The 17,683-nt window shown below is 35.6% G+C and overlaps 1 protein-coding gene across 4 annotated transcripts in view; it reads left to right on the forward strand.

Annotated features, from left to right (window-relative positions):
• Positions 1 to 16,769, forward strand: part of LOC145671359 (dnaJ homolog subfamily B member 6-like) — a 169,085-nt gene extending 152,316 nt beyond the window's left edge. For all 4 annotated transcript variants that reach the window (XM_081740419.1, XM_081740422.1, XM_081740420.1 and 1 more), the window contains 2 exons: positions 5,813 to 6,077; positions 13,278 to 16,769. In XM_081740419.1, the coding sequence (XP_081596545.1) occupies positions 5,813 to 6,077; positions 13,278 to 13,380 (368 nt within the window). In that variant the 3' untranslated portion in view covers positions 13,381 to 16,769. The remainder of the gene's footprint in view (positions 1 to 5,812; positions 6,078 to 13,277) is intronic.
• Positions 16,770 to 17,683: the final 914 nt, after the last annotated feature.

Genomic DNA, 17,683 nt, shown 5'->3' on the forward strand with positions numbered 1-17,683 from the left:
TTTGCTACTCTTGGTACGACACATGTGGCACGGGAGTGGAGACTTTTTATAGACTCCTCAAAGAGCAGTCTTAAGGCAGTTTTAATGCATAATGGCAATATCCTCCCAACTGTACCAATTGCTTATGACACACAGGTGAAAGAAACGTATGACATAGTGAAACTTATATTAGAAAAAGTTCAGTACAATGTTCTTATGTAGCACATTGTTGCCGATTTCAAAGTTATAGCATACTTACAGGACTACAGAATGGATACACAAAACATTGCTGTTTCTTATGCGAATGGGACTCTCGAGCCCGAGATAGTCACTACCAGAGGAAAGAATGACCACGACGCAGTACAATGCAAGTAGGTGTTAAGAATGTTGCAACCCCTCTCTAGTTAAATTTGAAGACCTATATCTCCCTCCACTCCATGTAAAACTTGGCCTATGAAACCTTTTGTGGTTGGAATGTACAAGAGTGGACCTGGATTTTTAGTATTTGACACTAAATTGCCGAATCTCAGCGCTAACAAAGTGAAGGCTGGTGTGTTTGTTGACACCCAGATAAGAGATCTAATGCGGGACCATAACTTTGATGCAGCGCTTAGCCCTCTTGCAGTGCTGCAGTGTTGGGTATCATTCAAGAGTTTGTGTTCCGGTTTCTTAGGCAAGACAAAGGATGAGAACTACATAAACACTCGTGGACAACTTTTTGAATAATTACGTAAAGCATGCATATAACATGTCGCTGAAAATTCACTTTCTACACAGTCATCTAGGCTTCTTTCCACTGAAGTCTAAATGACTGTGCGACGTAAGTGATAAAGCATGGCGAAAAGTTTCACCAAACAATAGCAGCAATGGAAAGACGTTACCAAAGTGGATGGAAACCGAATATGCTTGCGGACTATTGTTGGGGATTGGTTAGGGACACCGAAGACACCCACACGAAGAAGGTCAAACGCAAAACAATGTACTAAATGAATCATATGTAGTGTTCTTTGGTCACATATATATTTCTGTATCACAATGTGAATATTCGTATTGTACATATATTTCTTTGTTTACTCGAGTTAACCAATTTTTTCTCGCCTAGTAAACAGCAATCTCTATGACTCTTTTAATATAATGAATGTATTGGATGTGTGTTACTGAGCTTATGTGTAAGTGTCGTAAGTGTAAGTGTTGCAAACTTTTTCTCAATTTCTCCAAATATTAAATTTTCCCTCCTTTTTAAATTACTTTCACACTGTTTCACTCTCCTTGCACTTGAGATATCTGAGTTTTTAATATAACACACCTGAATGTATGGGATATGGGTTACTGAGCTTATGTTTGCGTACCGTGACTGTCAGTGTTGCAAACTTCTCTAAATTTCTTCAAAAAACCCGTTTTTCCCAGTTTTTTTTTCAATATTTTTCTTCTTCTTCTACACATTGATTTCGATGGGTAATAAATGCTTACCGTTGGAGTGTGTGTTCCATGTCCTTTCCAACGAGGTATTATTTGTTATTCTGAGATAGTTAGGAAAGGAGTAGAGAGGCTTCAAACCTACATTTCTGCGATTTCCTTAAGATTTTAACCAAAATCTACTATAATTGACATTATTTCAAAATCTGAGGGTGCAGGACCAAAATTAAGATCAGATTCGTTTTCAGCAGCTCGAAAACTATAAAAAAAAAACCTGCTTTCATGGAGAAAAATTTTTTGAAGTTGAATTTTGTCGAACAGTGTTATAATAAATGGCATTTATTCATGCTTTCTTGTAAAAATGGCATTTTGCCACAACTACCTGTGTTTACTTATAAGATGAATTGAAGACGGACCAGTCGAAGTATGGTAAAAACTATCGGAATGAGAATTGGATGTGATTGGACGTGACATGGAATTTTTAACTGATAAGAGATCTGCATTTCTGAAGCTGTGAGGATATTTAGTGTTTTCCATTCATGTATCACGAGTGTACGTGAGTATTACAGTACAGTAAGCTTTACAACCGACCTTGGCAAACATGTCTGACTAGAACTGTCCATAACAACAAACAAGTATCCCCCTCCATGACGTAGTACCTAACGCGCGGTCTGTGCTTCGATTTCCGGTGGAGATGCGAGGGATGATCGAAGAAAATATTACAAAACCAGTTATGGCTTGTGTGTGAGACATAATTGGAAGTTCAACACACCTGATGATAGAGGGCACTCACCAATAGTCCTTATCACAACGGCAGATAGTTTTCTACCATTTGCATAGAAATTCAGTTGTAAGTTCTCGTAGCCACCGTGAGGTAGCGGTTTTGACATCACATTCCAGATAACGGTGGCCAGCCGGGGCTAGGTCAGAGCTGTTGAAGGGGTGTTCTAGTCGTTCCAAGCGTAACGGCAGTCGTTGAAGTACTTGGTCTGTCTCTGTCCAGGGTTGTCATAAACAATATTGGTCCGTCTTTCTTAAAAGACACGATGCCAATTCCTTGCTTTGAAATTTAGCCCTTTTCATACACCTCTACAATCTGCCTATGAATGTCAGCAGGTATAGTGTTTTTGGCCCACAGCAACCGCACCACTGATCTCACTTCTACTCTTAACCAATTTTCCAGCGAGTCATTATTTCTAATGTCCGCTTCAGAATCCTAAGTCTTCTAATATGCACCAAGAGTTAATAACATAACAGTTTTATGCTTTGTAATCTTTTCTTTTTCGATCATCCCTCGTACCTACCTCTGATACAAACCAGGTTCAGGTCCCACTTAAAACAATAGGTGCTGTCTCATATAGCCTCACTGCTAAAAAGGGGGGGGGTTAACTTCGATCAACCATTAACAGTTAAGCAACCATTAACACAGCGTTTCCCAACCTTTTTCAACTTGCGGCACACTACGGGTGTTACTTGGATTTTCGCGGCACACTTACAGATATTATTACTTGTGAATACAAAACATTGGTATTTTTCTGTGATTATTGATCTCGTTCTTACAGAGAAGAAAGCCCTATCACTGTTTTTTTCCCCGTGGTAAATCATTATGCTTATCTTTCATTCTAATTTAAGAATAGAAGACAATTGCAATAAAATATTGGACTAAAGTTTTTAAAAATACGCTTTCTTTTAAAAACTGTATCCAACCTTTTACTAAGAAGGAAGATCACTAAATAACGAATGAACAAACAAATCTCTTTTACTTTTAAAACACAAATGTAGGTATTTTGTCGAAAGGATTGAATTATATTTTAGATTTTCAAGTTACGAAATAGTCTTCAATAATAAAGAAGCAATAATGATCATAACAATATAACCATTTTTTTTTCAATATTAGAAATATACAGAACAGTAACCTGGTATGAAACTTAAAATTGTTGATTCATAGTAGAGGTTCATAGTAATGTGAAATACAAATATACATTTTCCCCTACGTTTTGCAATTTGATTACTATAAAATTAATAATCTTGTTTCGATTCCTCGCGGCACACCAGCGGCCCATTCACGGCACACCGGTTGGGAAACGCTGCATTAACATTAACATCGCTTATCACATCCACATTCTATGTAGGACGTGACAGAGTAACTAGTACAGTATCACATACTCAGTGTGTAAAATGTGTGGGAGCAAAAGACCAACATTAAAGTCTCTGGACATGTTGACAAATTGAGTAATTAACCGGTATTTTATATAATATTTTTATAAGAGAGAAATTGAAGTTGAGAGAAAATTAAATCTGAAATCGAACCCAGGTTCCTGGTTTACTGCTCCAGAGTATTTATAGTAAGGTGGTGGAAAGTAAAGTGAGGTTTGAAAGAAATATGATTTGGATTTATACTCCAGTGAAGGATATGAAACAAATAAATCTGACTGAAGATCGAACTAAATATATCAGATATATAAAGAACGGCTTGTGAACTACTTGGGTGCAGTAGTTGTAAAAAGAAATGGGAAGAGAATTGAAGTTCTTGCTTACCTAAGATGCTTCACCCTACCATTATTGATGATGCTCGTGTAATGGCCACTGATATGGACTAATGCACGACATCTCAGTTTCTACAATAGTACACTTCATTGCAGCTATAGCAGTGGTATATTGTCCTACTCCTGGTTGCAAGCTTTTCAGAGGCCATTTACCGTCCGAACTCGACTCAACGCCATGGAAAGCGCCATTTGAAGAAGTCCAAAAGTACAGTAATCTACGGGACTAGTATTTGGACTTTTAGCAGGAATATTCTCGAAGGAATAACATGGATATCAGTTATAGTTGACATGCATCGGTAGAAGACCAGCGATGTTCTGGCCTGACTGAAGTTTTGTCATGGTACAGTTCTGTATTATGGAAGTCGTCACCATACAGTGCTTGTATTTCGTTTGTGTAAATTGGGGATAGGACATGCTCTTGGTAATAAGCTGCATTGATTTTGAGTTTTTCGACTTTATTAATCTGGATCTTTCTTCCCTCTGTATCAAAAGCTTTGCCACTAGTCACGTGTAAAGGCTTTTTCATTGCATCTATAATTTCAGTTTCCTTGATGTAAAACAAAGTAACCGTGGTGGTAACACTATCACCAAAGTACGGGCTGCTTTTTTCCTCCACACGTGGTTAAGAAAATTGGGGAACCATCTGATGGCTCTTCTATAGTAACAGCCATAAAACCTTCGAGGAATTGTTTTTGCATTGACGCACATAGTCTGATCGGTCTTTTTATGAATACCTCTGTAGATTTAACCGAACTTCTCCACAGTCAGTCAGGTAGATCCATGCTTTGTCCATTGTCACAACAAATTACTCTTTTGCTTTTGCACTTGCTCTTTCCCTTCATGACGTGCTGCAGCAATTTGTCGTGCGGGCAGTTCGCAGTCTGTTTTTGATAAATTGCACGATTCAGTTTTGATTGGCTATGACTTACTCTGTCTTTGGATGCAACTTCGTTGGTGATATGAGCTGTGGAAGAGGCTAGTGTCCATAAAGTATAATTATAATACTAACAGGGGCCCGTCCTATCACAAAATTATTGTTCCAACGCTGTTCTGCTATGTGGGAAATGCTGAAGTTTGCGTGGGAAAGATTCATGACGTACTTTTCCCGAAAGCGTTTCAGTGGCATTTTGCCCACCACAACACCTTTACTTTGCCACACAACTACTGAGAGATCGATACACGTGTGCGTATAGTTTTGTTACTCTATGATGTCCGATTAGACTTCTGTCTGCAAGTTGTTGCAATAGATCAGCTTCTGTAGGAGACGAGGGTTTATCAAAACTAATACATTCCTTAAATGTGAACTACAAATTTGATTTCTGTGCACTCCGTGACTAATCTTTCAAGTTTAGTTCGTAAATTAACATGTTGCAATTTGTTACTGCTTATGTAAAAGAAAACAAAAATCGATCAATGCTGGATACTTCTCCCCAGTACCACTAAATTGTAACGAAGTTAAGGAGTAGAAGGATTGACTACTGTTAACGTACAGTAGCTACACTTACTGCAAATGATATTCTAATATAATAATCAGGAGAATTTTGTGTGTCAAGTTCGTATCTAGAATCCAGTGTTGTCTTGACCTGTAGCAATCATGCTTCAGCAACTAAAATATTAAAAATACAGTATTATGGAACAGAAAGCGTGTGTGGTCCATGGATTTGTGTTGACATAAACTGTCCGGCAAGCATAAGTCGCTGCCAGTCGATTGTCCATATATTCTTTATTCCATCGTCTTGTGCCCGCTGGCACTTTCGCATTTAGAATATTTGTACTTCAAAATTGAACTTTGTTCCGTTCTTATAACCTGTAGAATATTTGTATTTGAAGATTTAATTTTGAAACCTAATAATGCTTTATTTTCCTTTCAGGAATGGGTGGTCGAAGCAATGCGCGACGGGGGAACAGAAATGCTGGTCATAATAGCCTTGCATCTTCTCACTTCTTTGGTCCTTTCGGCTTCGGATTTGGGATGCCGGGAATGGGATTCGATGATCTCTTTCCTCCTCAAGACGGACATTTCACGTCATTCTCTACTCTTAGCAGTAACGTTGGAGGCGGCCCAAGTGGAGCATCCGTTAAAAGAACCTCGACTTCCACCAGATTTGTTAATGGGAAGAAGATTGTTACTAAGAAGTAAGTATCTTACATAGTTTCCTATTTATATACAGCTATGCAGAAGACATTTTTATGTTACACTATTTAATGTATTGACACTTACCTTACATACTTTATCATTCATAGTAGTCAGATCTCGGTTGATAAACAGGGGGGGGGGGGGTCAAATATGTCAAGAAAAATGTGTGAAAAGGAATAGTCTTAATTCAACGTATATATAAGGTGTTTCAGAAGATTACGTACAAATTTTGAGAGGTGATTCATTTTATTTTCTCGGATTTAAAAGTTTGAAATAGAGAACTTACGGTCAATGAAGCCAAGGTAAGATGTGTACACGTGCTTCAATAAGTCTGGACCGGACCATTTAATTGGAGAATTTTAAGGATTGCTGTGTGGGATTAAGAAAAGCTGTCTTGGAGTTGGACCCAACATGTATTGTGTTGGAGGCAGTGTTGCCAAAGGCTCTTCAATAAAGAAGCAACTGTCTTGGAGCTGGACCCAACATATATTGTGTTGGAGGCAGTGTTGCCAAAGGCTCTTCAATAAAGAAGCAACTCTGGTGGCAAACTAATCATAATTCTATAATCGTAGTAATTAGGACAGGATAATTTTTAACGTATGATTTGGAAATAAATAATAGTAGGACCATGGTGGTTCAATGGTAGAGCACTTACCACCATTTTGTACATTGGCTTTGTGGTAGACACAGTGTGCATGGGTTTTCTCGGGGTTCTCCCGTTTCCTTCCACCATTATCATCCATGTCATTATCACTCTCTCTCTTAGCCTCGGTGCATAACGTGGGACTTGAAATTTTTGAAATATTTGATGAAGTATTTGACAAGATACATCATTCAGCGATCATTGACCTTGGCTGCCTGATGGCAGTGCCACCATTGCATCTTAAAGGAATTGTTAAGTTATCGTGCATCAGCTATCATACGTCTTACGAAGACCAAAATAATCGTATGATTCGATAGTTGTTGTATATGTTGGCAACGCTGAACAGGATTATGATGTCGCCTGAAGGACATAGAATAAAACATTTAATAATGTTATTTTCAAACTACAATAAATGTCTTTTCAATTGACCTCCAAGTGTTCATTACGTTTCAGACAAGCCGATATTAGCAAGTACCAACTTATATATACTCGAATATTACTCTTGGTATTTCTATGACCGACTGCGTCGTATTTGTTACTGTATTAGCTTCATTGGTTAATTAATTAATTGATATTGAATGTCCATTTCCACCACTATTTTTGTGTAAGAGTGGACTTTAAAGTGCAATACAGAACAGTACTCGATTATACAGGATTCAAAAAGAATGACCTGATTTTTAAAGTCCATATGTATTGATAAAAACATACCACAAAAATGGGATAAATCGCAAAATACTCACAAAGTCTTCAAATTTTATTTATGCTATTACAAATGCTCTGTATGTCCACCACCAGCACGAACATAATCTAGACGATAGCTAAATTCGTCATAAACTTAAATCAGAAGGCCGACCTGAACTCATCCTGTCTTTTCAAATTGGCGATACAATCGACGAATGTTTTTGGGTCCAGGCGAATCAATGCCAAAATGCCAAGGAAAAGCACGCTGGACCAAAATCACTGACTCAATCTTTCCAAACTGCATTACACAAAACTCCTTCTGTTGAGTGGACGCCATCTTACTTCTGACTGACTGCAAACTGAGAAAACGCATTGACTGACATCTAACTGCGATTTGCTAAAAACACTCATCTCCTTGCCAGCACTACCTCCCATGTTCCGTAATTATTACCGTTCAAAATCAGGTCATTCTGTTTGAAACATGGTATATATAAGTACGAAATGTGCTTAATGAGAGATACAAGGTGTCTAACAATACTTGAAATACTGGAAATTTGTATCGATACTGGAAATTCTGAAAATATACTGGACATGGTGTAATACTGGAGAAATGTGTTAAAAAAAAAAAACTTTCAGACCTTCCGCATCATCTAGGTGTAGGTGGTGATAGGATAACTGGTTAACCACTAAAAAACTAACTAGCTGGAGAAAAAAATGGACAATGTTTGTAATAGTCTAGGCATCGGGGATTAAAAATTGAGTTCCAAGGGCAAATCATTGTAACAATTTGATATCCGATATTTTTTGAATATATATCCATCACTGATCACAAAAATGCCGGATGCAGAAAAAACCACTTCACGGAGGGGGAAAAACAGAAATTTTAGCCGTTTCTATTATTCATTATATCTCCGTAACCATTAGAGCTAGAGAATCCGAACTATTTTATTTTGTTTGTCTGTCTTCTACAATTTAGTCCTAGTGCATTTCTAAGCTAAATAAGATGGTTTTCTTCTTATTTCCATTTTTACTCAGTATTGGTTGCGCGTGATGTCAAGTTTTTTTTTTTTTTTTTTTAGCCACAGATTCTTTACAAGATCGAATTCAGAAAATGTTTCATCTAAAAGTTTTTCGTCATTTTATGCTTTTTCAAAAATGTATACTTATATTAGTGTACGATTAATACTGCCCGAGTTATAAGCGACTTCATTCTGTCGTGTACGAAACTGATCACGGTGTGGCCCAAGAGTTATCTTCCCACAAATTGTAGATATTAGTAGCTGATGATCAATCAGAAAAATGATTCAGGCTGTGAGAAACTCATCTAGAAGCAGAACTGAGGCTTTGCATAGGAATAAGGGTACTGTGGAAGAAGGTTCCAGGTAGAGAAAACTCACCGCTGATAAGATCAGAAAACTGGAACCGAAACGCAGATATGTGTTCCAGCATACAAAAGAGGAAGCAGAAGCTTTGGGCAGCTTGAGAAAGAAATTGTAACCTGAAAATGTTATATTTGTGACAGGGTTGGCAAAAACCATGGTTTTTATTTAAAAAAAAAATTTTTTTGTTTAAACCAGTTTTTTTTTTTTTTGTTTAAACCAGGTTTTTATGGTTTAAATAATTTGCTCTATATATTCATATCATATATGGACAGAAATAAGTTTGTTTCGCCTTGATGTTATTATGCAACAACCGGGTTATGTCGGAAGGGGTCACATAAGCTTAAAGCGGAATAAAAACCGCTTCTCGAGTTATATCCGAGAGAAATTGTCCTCCATTTGAACTCGGAACCAGGACTAATTGGCCACAAATGCGATACGTCTGCCGACTCACTCACGAAGGAATCCTGACAAAAATACGTTGTACTGATCTTTACACGCTTCTTAATATAACTGTCAAGAGTCATTTCAGAAGAACAAAAAGATAAACAGTTGCACAAGTGAAACCATTACACAGAATTACATATGAACAATTTCAAAGTACTACGGAGTACAGAAGAACTAATTTAGTTCAAGTTAGTTAACAACGACTTTTATTGGTCCAAATTAAAGAAATACACCGACTTAATCTGCATATCAATAAGAAAAGTGAATAAAGATACGAATTATTTGAGTCCACTTTGGCTCAGACTCATTTATACATAAAGATACTTATTTCACTAAATGCCTCTCGTGGGGTCTGTATGACCCCCCCCCCCCACACACACACAAAGTACGGCATTTTCGATGTATTTTATCAATAGTAAACATTGAAACGAAACAATATTTAGAATTTTTCTTCGATTGCAATTACATAACAATAATAACAACTACAAAAAATCACAAAATAAACATTTATAAACTTTTTTTTAAAAAAAAGTTGCTTTTGTAGTATAATCTTTTTGAGTAATGAATGGGGAATTTAGGTCTGAATATAATACGAATAATATACGGGAGTGAACGTGATAACCCACAAATGTGTGTTCATCAAGATTTTACAAACACTTACACTTTTGCGAACATTTTTTGTTTTTTGGTTTAAACCATTTTTTTTTTTTTTGAAAAAAACAGCTGGTTTAAACCACCTTGGTTTAAACCAGCCAATCCTGATTTGTGAGACAGTAGTACATCTAAGTGTGTGAGCATAAACATTAAACGTAGTACTCTTTGATATTTGTAATTAACTGGTCTTCTGCGTAACAGTGTTCTCTGTATTAAATGTAATACGAACGTGAATAGGTTTAAATGTATGTAAGACGATGAGCCAGGTGAGAAAAAGGTTTTGGCTATGAGGGGTGAGTCGAGGTCAACATAAAAATAAAAGGATGCGTGTGGATTACCACAGGTATTCTAAGAGAGAGAACGCCCAGAAAACACTAGGGTTTTCTCCTTTTTTCTGCCTTCGACTTTTAACAGTTTCTGCATTCTTTGTATTAGAATATTTGAGAAGAGTTTGCTTTTTCAACATATTTTACGGGCTGTTAAGTATCACAGCGTACAGTTGTATGCGGTACTAACCATATATATATATATATATATATATATATATATATATATATATATATAAATAAAATACACTGGATGTTCAGAAAGTAAGTATACAGTACCATGGTGTGGTGTGCTAAGTAATGACATGCAGAAACATGTGCAACTGTGTTTTCAAGAACATGCAGAAACGTGTACAACAAGTGGAAGGGGATCACTTCCGGCATCTCTTATAACTTCCATGACATTAAAGTTTAGCTTCGAATTAATTTCAGTTGTTTAAAGTGGTTTATGGAAAATAAAATACGGCAAGTTATGAACTGCATAGTTACTTTCTGAACACGATATATATATATATAATATCTATCGTTTTATTTCTTAAATTTAAAGGTGCCGGTACGCTGCACCTTAGGTTCATCATGGTTAAAAAGTTGTATAACTTTTAGAGTATTATTATTATTATTATTATTATTATTATTATTATTAGTACTAACAATAATAATGTGAAGTAACACATCGCTGAAGTTGCTAGGGGTGGCCCAAAAGTAGGTATACAGTACCGTACTGCATTTTATATCATTTCTTATTGTTATCCATCAGGTAGACTTAGTTTCTTTATTATTTGTTCTTAATGTGTTTTACTTACATCTTAAGCTCGGAAGAGCCGAAGTAAATAAACCCATAAACTAGAATTCTATACTTTATCAATGCAGGGGTGTATACCTACTTTTGGGCCACCCTATATATATAATATTTACTATTTGGTATTTTCGAAGTTTTTCATCAACCCCTTTGTGAAACAGAAAAGAAAAATATGTTATGAAAAAGATGCCGGTACACCGTACCGTTGCATGCGCCAGAAATAAAACTATTTAGATAGATAGATACCGTAGCATACTGGATTTTTTCGAATAGAACACTGGAAATATCTAAGTCAGCTCCAATAGACCCTCTGGATATATCCCAAAATTATGATTAATTGTAACCTTAAATCTTGTTCAGCTATCAATATTATCAAAAGAAAAAACGCGTGTATCAATCCATAGATCACATCGAATTGAACAAAATGTGACCATGGTTTTCGAGAAGAAAAATGTTTTTATGGCAGTGAAAACTACGAGGTATGATTTAAAAAAAAAAAAAAAAAATAATAATAATAATAATTTTAGTAGAAGCAAAATAGTAAGCTTACATGGAATTCGATTTAATCTCTTTCAAAGTACTGTCCTAGGCTAACAATGCACTTATCTCAACGTTGCATCCATGACGAACCATTTCTGGAAGGCTTCTTTTGGAAGGGCGTTCAGCTGCTCTGTCGTGGCCCTCTCAGTGTCAGGAATGGTGTCAAAATGTTTTCTTTCAAGCACGGTTGTAATTGTTGGAAAGTGCTAAAAGTCGCATGGTACTAGATCTGGAGAGCACAGCGAATGTGAACAGACAGAAATATATATTTCGGCCAGAAACTCGAGGATTAAAAGCAAGGTGTGCCACGGCGCCTTTTCGTGGTGAAGAAGGAAGCCATCTGTCCATTTAATCGGCGGTGAAAATGCTTTTCATGGACCCATACGAGATGTTTAGTTCTTCGGGAAGCTCTCGAATAGTCATTCGCCTGTTTGAACAAATTATTATGGTGCCAGTTTTTCCACGTTTTCATCTGCTTTTGACGAAGGATGCCTCGGTCATTGCTAGTTTTCAACCGACTTCTTGCCGCTTTTAAATCGCTTATACGACTTGTAAACAATTTTCAATGCCACCGCCTTCATCGCCATACACTGATTTTGACATTTCGTGAGCTGCTTTGACACTTTTTTGCAGCTTAGAACAAAACTAATCAGCAGTGAGTTTGGCGTGCAACACTCTTAACACGTTCTAACTGTTCTGCCTCTGGAAGCCAACTTAACATGTCACAACTCGTTCAAACTTGGTACTGACTGTACCAAAGGTTTAGAGTACCGGGCTTACTAGTTGTAATGGATAAAACGTCGAAAAGATGGGCACTGTGCAACTATAGGGTATTCCTTCAATACATGGGCAGTTCGGCAAATTCTTTGAACTTCCCTTGCTGGATTTTACAACATTATCTCTTCCTCCCCTTATCCCTCTTTTGACCGCATTTGCGGGGTTGCAATGTCGCAGCACCCACTGTGTCTCGTGTCTCTTACTCTCTCTCCCAATACATTCGCTAATGTGAAACAGATGTCAGGCCTCCACATTTTGCTATTATCGAGTATAATATATATGTATAAGAAAACTATATATGTTGAACAACAACCTTCTAATCACTGATTGAAAGCACAGCGTTTGGAACTGTGGCAACTAAGTACTCCACGTGGACTTGACGAGCGGTTGTCAAATGCTAGAAATGAGGGTTGTGGTTGGCCGTTTAGTTATCGGGGATGTTTTCCACAAGTTATCGCGGACGATGACTTATTTATGGCACTAGCCCCCACACATAGAAGGCGGCATCCTTTATATACAAACTGCACACGTATAGATGGAATACACAATACATTCACCGTGCTTTTTGATCACACCTTTATGTCGTTCATTGCCAATAATATAAGTGATAGAACAGATTGTTTATTTACTGGATATGTAAACAATACATTGCTAAGTAGTTGATTGTGTCTTAAACCTGTATCTTAAACACTATCGCGATAACTTAGCCACATTTGGCATTATCATAAACCGAAAACGTTTCTTGTACATAAATATCAACTTAGTTACGCTCTTCTTTATTTCTGCAATTATTCTACCAACTCCTATTGAACATGTAAAACACTTTGTTCTATTATTTACACTTAGCAGCATGCGAACAGTAATCTACAACAAATAATTGAAATAGTCAAGATTAAAGCTGTACCTTTTTTTATTTTATTTGCAAGTAAATAAATATTCTTTCTTTGTTTCAGGGTTTGTGAGAATGGTCGAGAAACAGTGACGGTTTATGAAGATGATGTCCTTACGAAAAAGACTGTGAATGGCGTTGCGCAACCAATCAGTTACAACACCTAAATAAAAATTCCTATTAGTTCTTGTTAATGCTGGAGCAATTTAGTCATTTTTTTTTCTGGACAACTCAAGTTATTGAAGATCAATCTGATACAAAGTACCTCCAACAAGTTGAAAAAAAAAGTAAAAGAAAAAAAAAAAGCAAGATTGCACAACATGAAAGTGAAAGATGCTTCTGTGTGCTTTTAAACAGTGCCACCAATTCAGTTTCTCATTGTTCTTACGAGGTGTTCTATTCCATGAAACTGACAAAAAAAATCTCAATTATTTATGATCAATTTAAATTATGACGTTTCTGGTTATCATGCATTGCATTTATACAAATGATTATACTTTCAAATAGTGCTGCTTTCTAATAGAACTCTGTTAATTTGTAATACAACATTACTACAGTTCTAAAAAATATATATATAAAGTGACACTAATTACTTGGTGTTTTTTCTTGATAAACATGGAGTAGGAGTAGTTGTAACTTATTATTATCTCTAATCTTTGCTTTTTCTTATCGTATTTATGTGAAAACTGAGACATATATTAGTGTAAGTAATTAGTTTGTATAAATGCATTGCCATAAGTATTTAATTGGCCCGTTTCTAACAGGCTTACTTGGCATTGGTTTTGGTCTAGAGACAGTAATTTGTCAAAGCAATTATTTGTAGCTGGTTTACTTTTTACAGTTCAGTTCGTGCTTACATTTACTTTGGGGTATTTATTCTGGCATCGAAAGTTTTATTTTCAGATTTAAGAGACCTAATCACTGCGAAATTAAAATAGCGCTAATTTTACAATAATTATGTGATATCGTCAAATAGATAAAAGAAGATCGAAATGTGGAGCAAGAGTGCCCTAGACAATATTATTTTGCACGAGGTACCGTTATCACGAGCCACCTAGGAGCTTTCCATATGCAGCTATTTAGAAACGCGAAAATAAATGCCGATTTTCTAAATGGCTGGAAATAGAAAGCAGATAAGTGGGTCGTGATAATGGTATCTCATGTAAAATTGACTAACTAGCGAGCTCTTGTTCCACTTTTCGATTATCTTTTATCTATTTGAAGATATCACATAATTACTGTAAAATTAGCAGTATTTTAATTTCGCCGTAATAGGGCCTCTTAAGTAGCAAAATATTTATTGTAAAATTTATTGATTTCTCTTAAGTTGGTCGAGTTGGTGTACACATATGTACTTTTTTAGTGATTATTTCAGTTAAAAGAAACTTGAGTAATACAGTGAAACTTGGCCAGAACGGATGATAGATTTTTATATTCTTCTTGTAATGTCACATTAAAGAAAAGATTGATATATTGACGTTTTGGGTTGGATCAGGTTTCACTACTTCCAAGTGTTCTAGAAGTTACTATGGCATAATTTATCAGAGCTTATTTCTGTAGTGGAAATTTAAGAAAGAAGAAAAAAATATGAAATTAAGAATCACTCAAAAGTTGCGCCGTTTAATCTTTCTCTTTTTTCTCAGAATAACTGTGAAACAAAAAGGCAACATTACAAGTTGAAAGTCACAGTGCTTTAGAACTTAAAAAAGTACTTTGACTTAGTGGATTGGTATAAGTTTCTGGACATACTATTTATAGAGAAAATCTTAAGTTTGTGATAGTACAGTGAATTTATAACTTCTTTCCCAGTAAGGCAACAGTATTACCAAACCATTTTACAGTACTTTCTAAGTTTAGAATACTCTGACTTTCAAATTTGACCCCACTGTCCTGTTTTATAGTTATTTTGAGAATAACATGAACGGAGCCAATTTTATCTTGAGTGATTTAATAATGAGAAAAAAAGGTTAAATAAAATAAATAAATAAATAGGGTAATGAAGACGACCAGAGCCTCACTAGTAATACACAGAATATACTGCAAATGTCATTGTACAAAATTATAATTTTTCGTGTATCATGAGTTTTCCATTAAGAAATGAGAGATTTTTCTTTATAATCTGTGATATTTGTGTTAGAATTTCGATTACTATTATTTCATTAGTTTGTATTCTATTGTGTTGTGGCTTGTGACGTTTTAACGAGAGCATTAAGTTCTCTTTCCTGATCTACTGATTAACATCTTTTTAATTTATATGATTGAAGAGTAGTTCAATTTTCCTTGTTCAAATCAGCGTTCGAAAATATATAAACCATAGGAGAGACGTGTTCAGTTCAGCTTCACAGTTCCATACGCGTACAATATTTTGTAGTGCCGGTGCGTTTACAGCCCTAATAAAAGCAACCGATATTGTAATATCGGTGCACAAAATTCCACTTTGATTTTTCTTGAGTGTCGAAACACTTTTTAATGCTTTTCAAAATTATATAGAAAAAAAGTGAGTAACTTTCCATGTGTCACTTTCTCTCAGTGCAAGTTGTGTGTTAACGCCAAAATGAAATTTAAAAGAAAGATTTTTAATTTTCTTTCATGGGCAAGCGGAATAGAGATTCGAAAGAGGCCGGGAGAGAAGCAGATAAGACGAATTATGGGGATACCATTTTTGAATTCTAAATTAGTTTCTGACTGGAGGGAGAAAGCAACATTTTCGCCGTATAGGAAGTATCTATCTAATCATAACAATTTGAACAACCAAATTTATAGATTTATTGATATTCTGCACAATGAACAGTTTGGGCGTATGCTAAAGATAATTCAAGTTACGAGTATAGTTTTACCATTTTCAAATTACTTGTTACGTATTTTAATCTGAATAGTACAGTCTTTTCCTGTGGAATTTTAAGGAAGTCGCCAACGCTCAAAAAAATAGCTGCAATGTATGCTCTAAATTCAGACCGGGTCTATTACTAAGCCGGACTGTCTGGCCAAAAGCAGGACACCTAGCCACCCTAGTTAGTGGTTGAAAAGAAGAAATAAAAACACGACGTACCAGCTAGCTTTACAAAACGTGCATATTTTCTGTGTATTATTAGTGTAGTTCTGTTTTCATCTCTTATCAAGTAATTTATAAACAGTTATATTTACATGTTTTACTCTTGGTATGAAGTCCTTGTTACGTGTGAATGATGAAAGGGCTGGATGATTTGTGTGTATCCTGGTTGTACATATATTTTTTTTAAAGGGAGTAATACAGTTGTGTTTGAGTTCTTGAAACACTTGTAAGGTATTTTACCTATTGTTTTTCGTTGTTCGTATTTCATTGAAATGAACAGTGCCAATGTAGGCGAATCCATAAACATATTGATAGTGACAGCTGTATATTTCCTGCTTCGTACTAAATAGCTGTAATTCCTATATTGACCAGATGAATACTTGTCGAATTTCATAAAAAAAAGGAAACTTGTATAACGCATATTCTTCCAAGAAAGAAGTTTATGGTCGAGTGTAATATAAATTTTAAATAAATATGAGAATTGTTGCACCATGTGCTAGAGAATAGTTTCATTGTTCCCATTCCTCTTTGTCATCTTCGACCGACTCCCTTTGCCAGGGTATATAATGCTCATAAGTCTCTATTCATGGGCTCATTTTGTACAAACCCTTTCCGAAGGGAGTGATATATGAACATTGTCACCTACCTCTCTTTAAGAGGTTGTATTGTTCAGCAGTAAAGCAGTCTAGATCGTGTTTTTTCGGGTGAGCTCTTTTTGAATTTGTAACTGAAAAATATTTGGAGAAATAATCATCGAACGAGAAAAGTTGTTCACAGGGTGGGGCACGAAATGTCATACCATTTGCTTTGTCCATTACACATTTAATATTGTGGATGGAATGTTGGGAACTCGTATTCGAATACTTTGATTTATGGAAAATCCGGTAGATGTCACAAGAAGTTAGAATATTTACTTGGCGCCAAACACAGGTTTCAAGATGGCACATAAGAGATTATTACAGATTGAGTGTTGAACAGAAGGTGCAAGTTGTACTGTTTATATATATATATATATATATATATATATATATATATATATATATATATATATATATATATATATATATATATATATATATATATATATATATATATATATATATATATATATATATATATATATATATATTGACAACCTCCTCAGTTCGTGTCTTTGAAACGGGGATGAAATCGTTGAACTGAGAAGATCACCTTCCACTCACCATCTAGAATGAGTGGGTATGTTTACGATTACTATGCGAGAGGTAAATAATTGAACGATAACTTTATAGGAAATTAACTAGAAATGACAACTCAGATATTAAATTAATATTTGATTGTTATATTTCTCATAACTTTGTGTTGCAGTGTAAACAGGCGATGTTTGACTACGGGTATCTAGAATGTTTGCCAGAAGAGCAACGCATACCAAGCATTGA

Source organism: Thermobia domestica, chromosome 15 (genome assembly GCF_964235325.1).
Source record: "Thermobia domestica chromosome 15, izTheDome1.hap1.1, whole genome shotgun sequence".
In the NCBI taxonomy this organism is placed as follows: Eukaryota; Metazoa; Arthropoda; class Insecta; order Zygentoma; family Lepismatidae; genus Thermobia; species Thermobia domestica.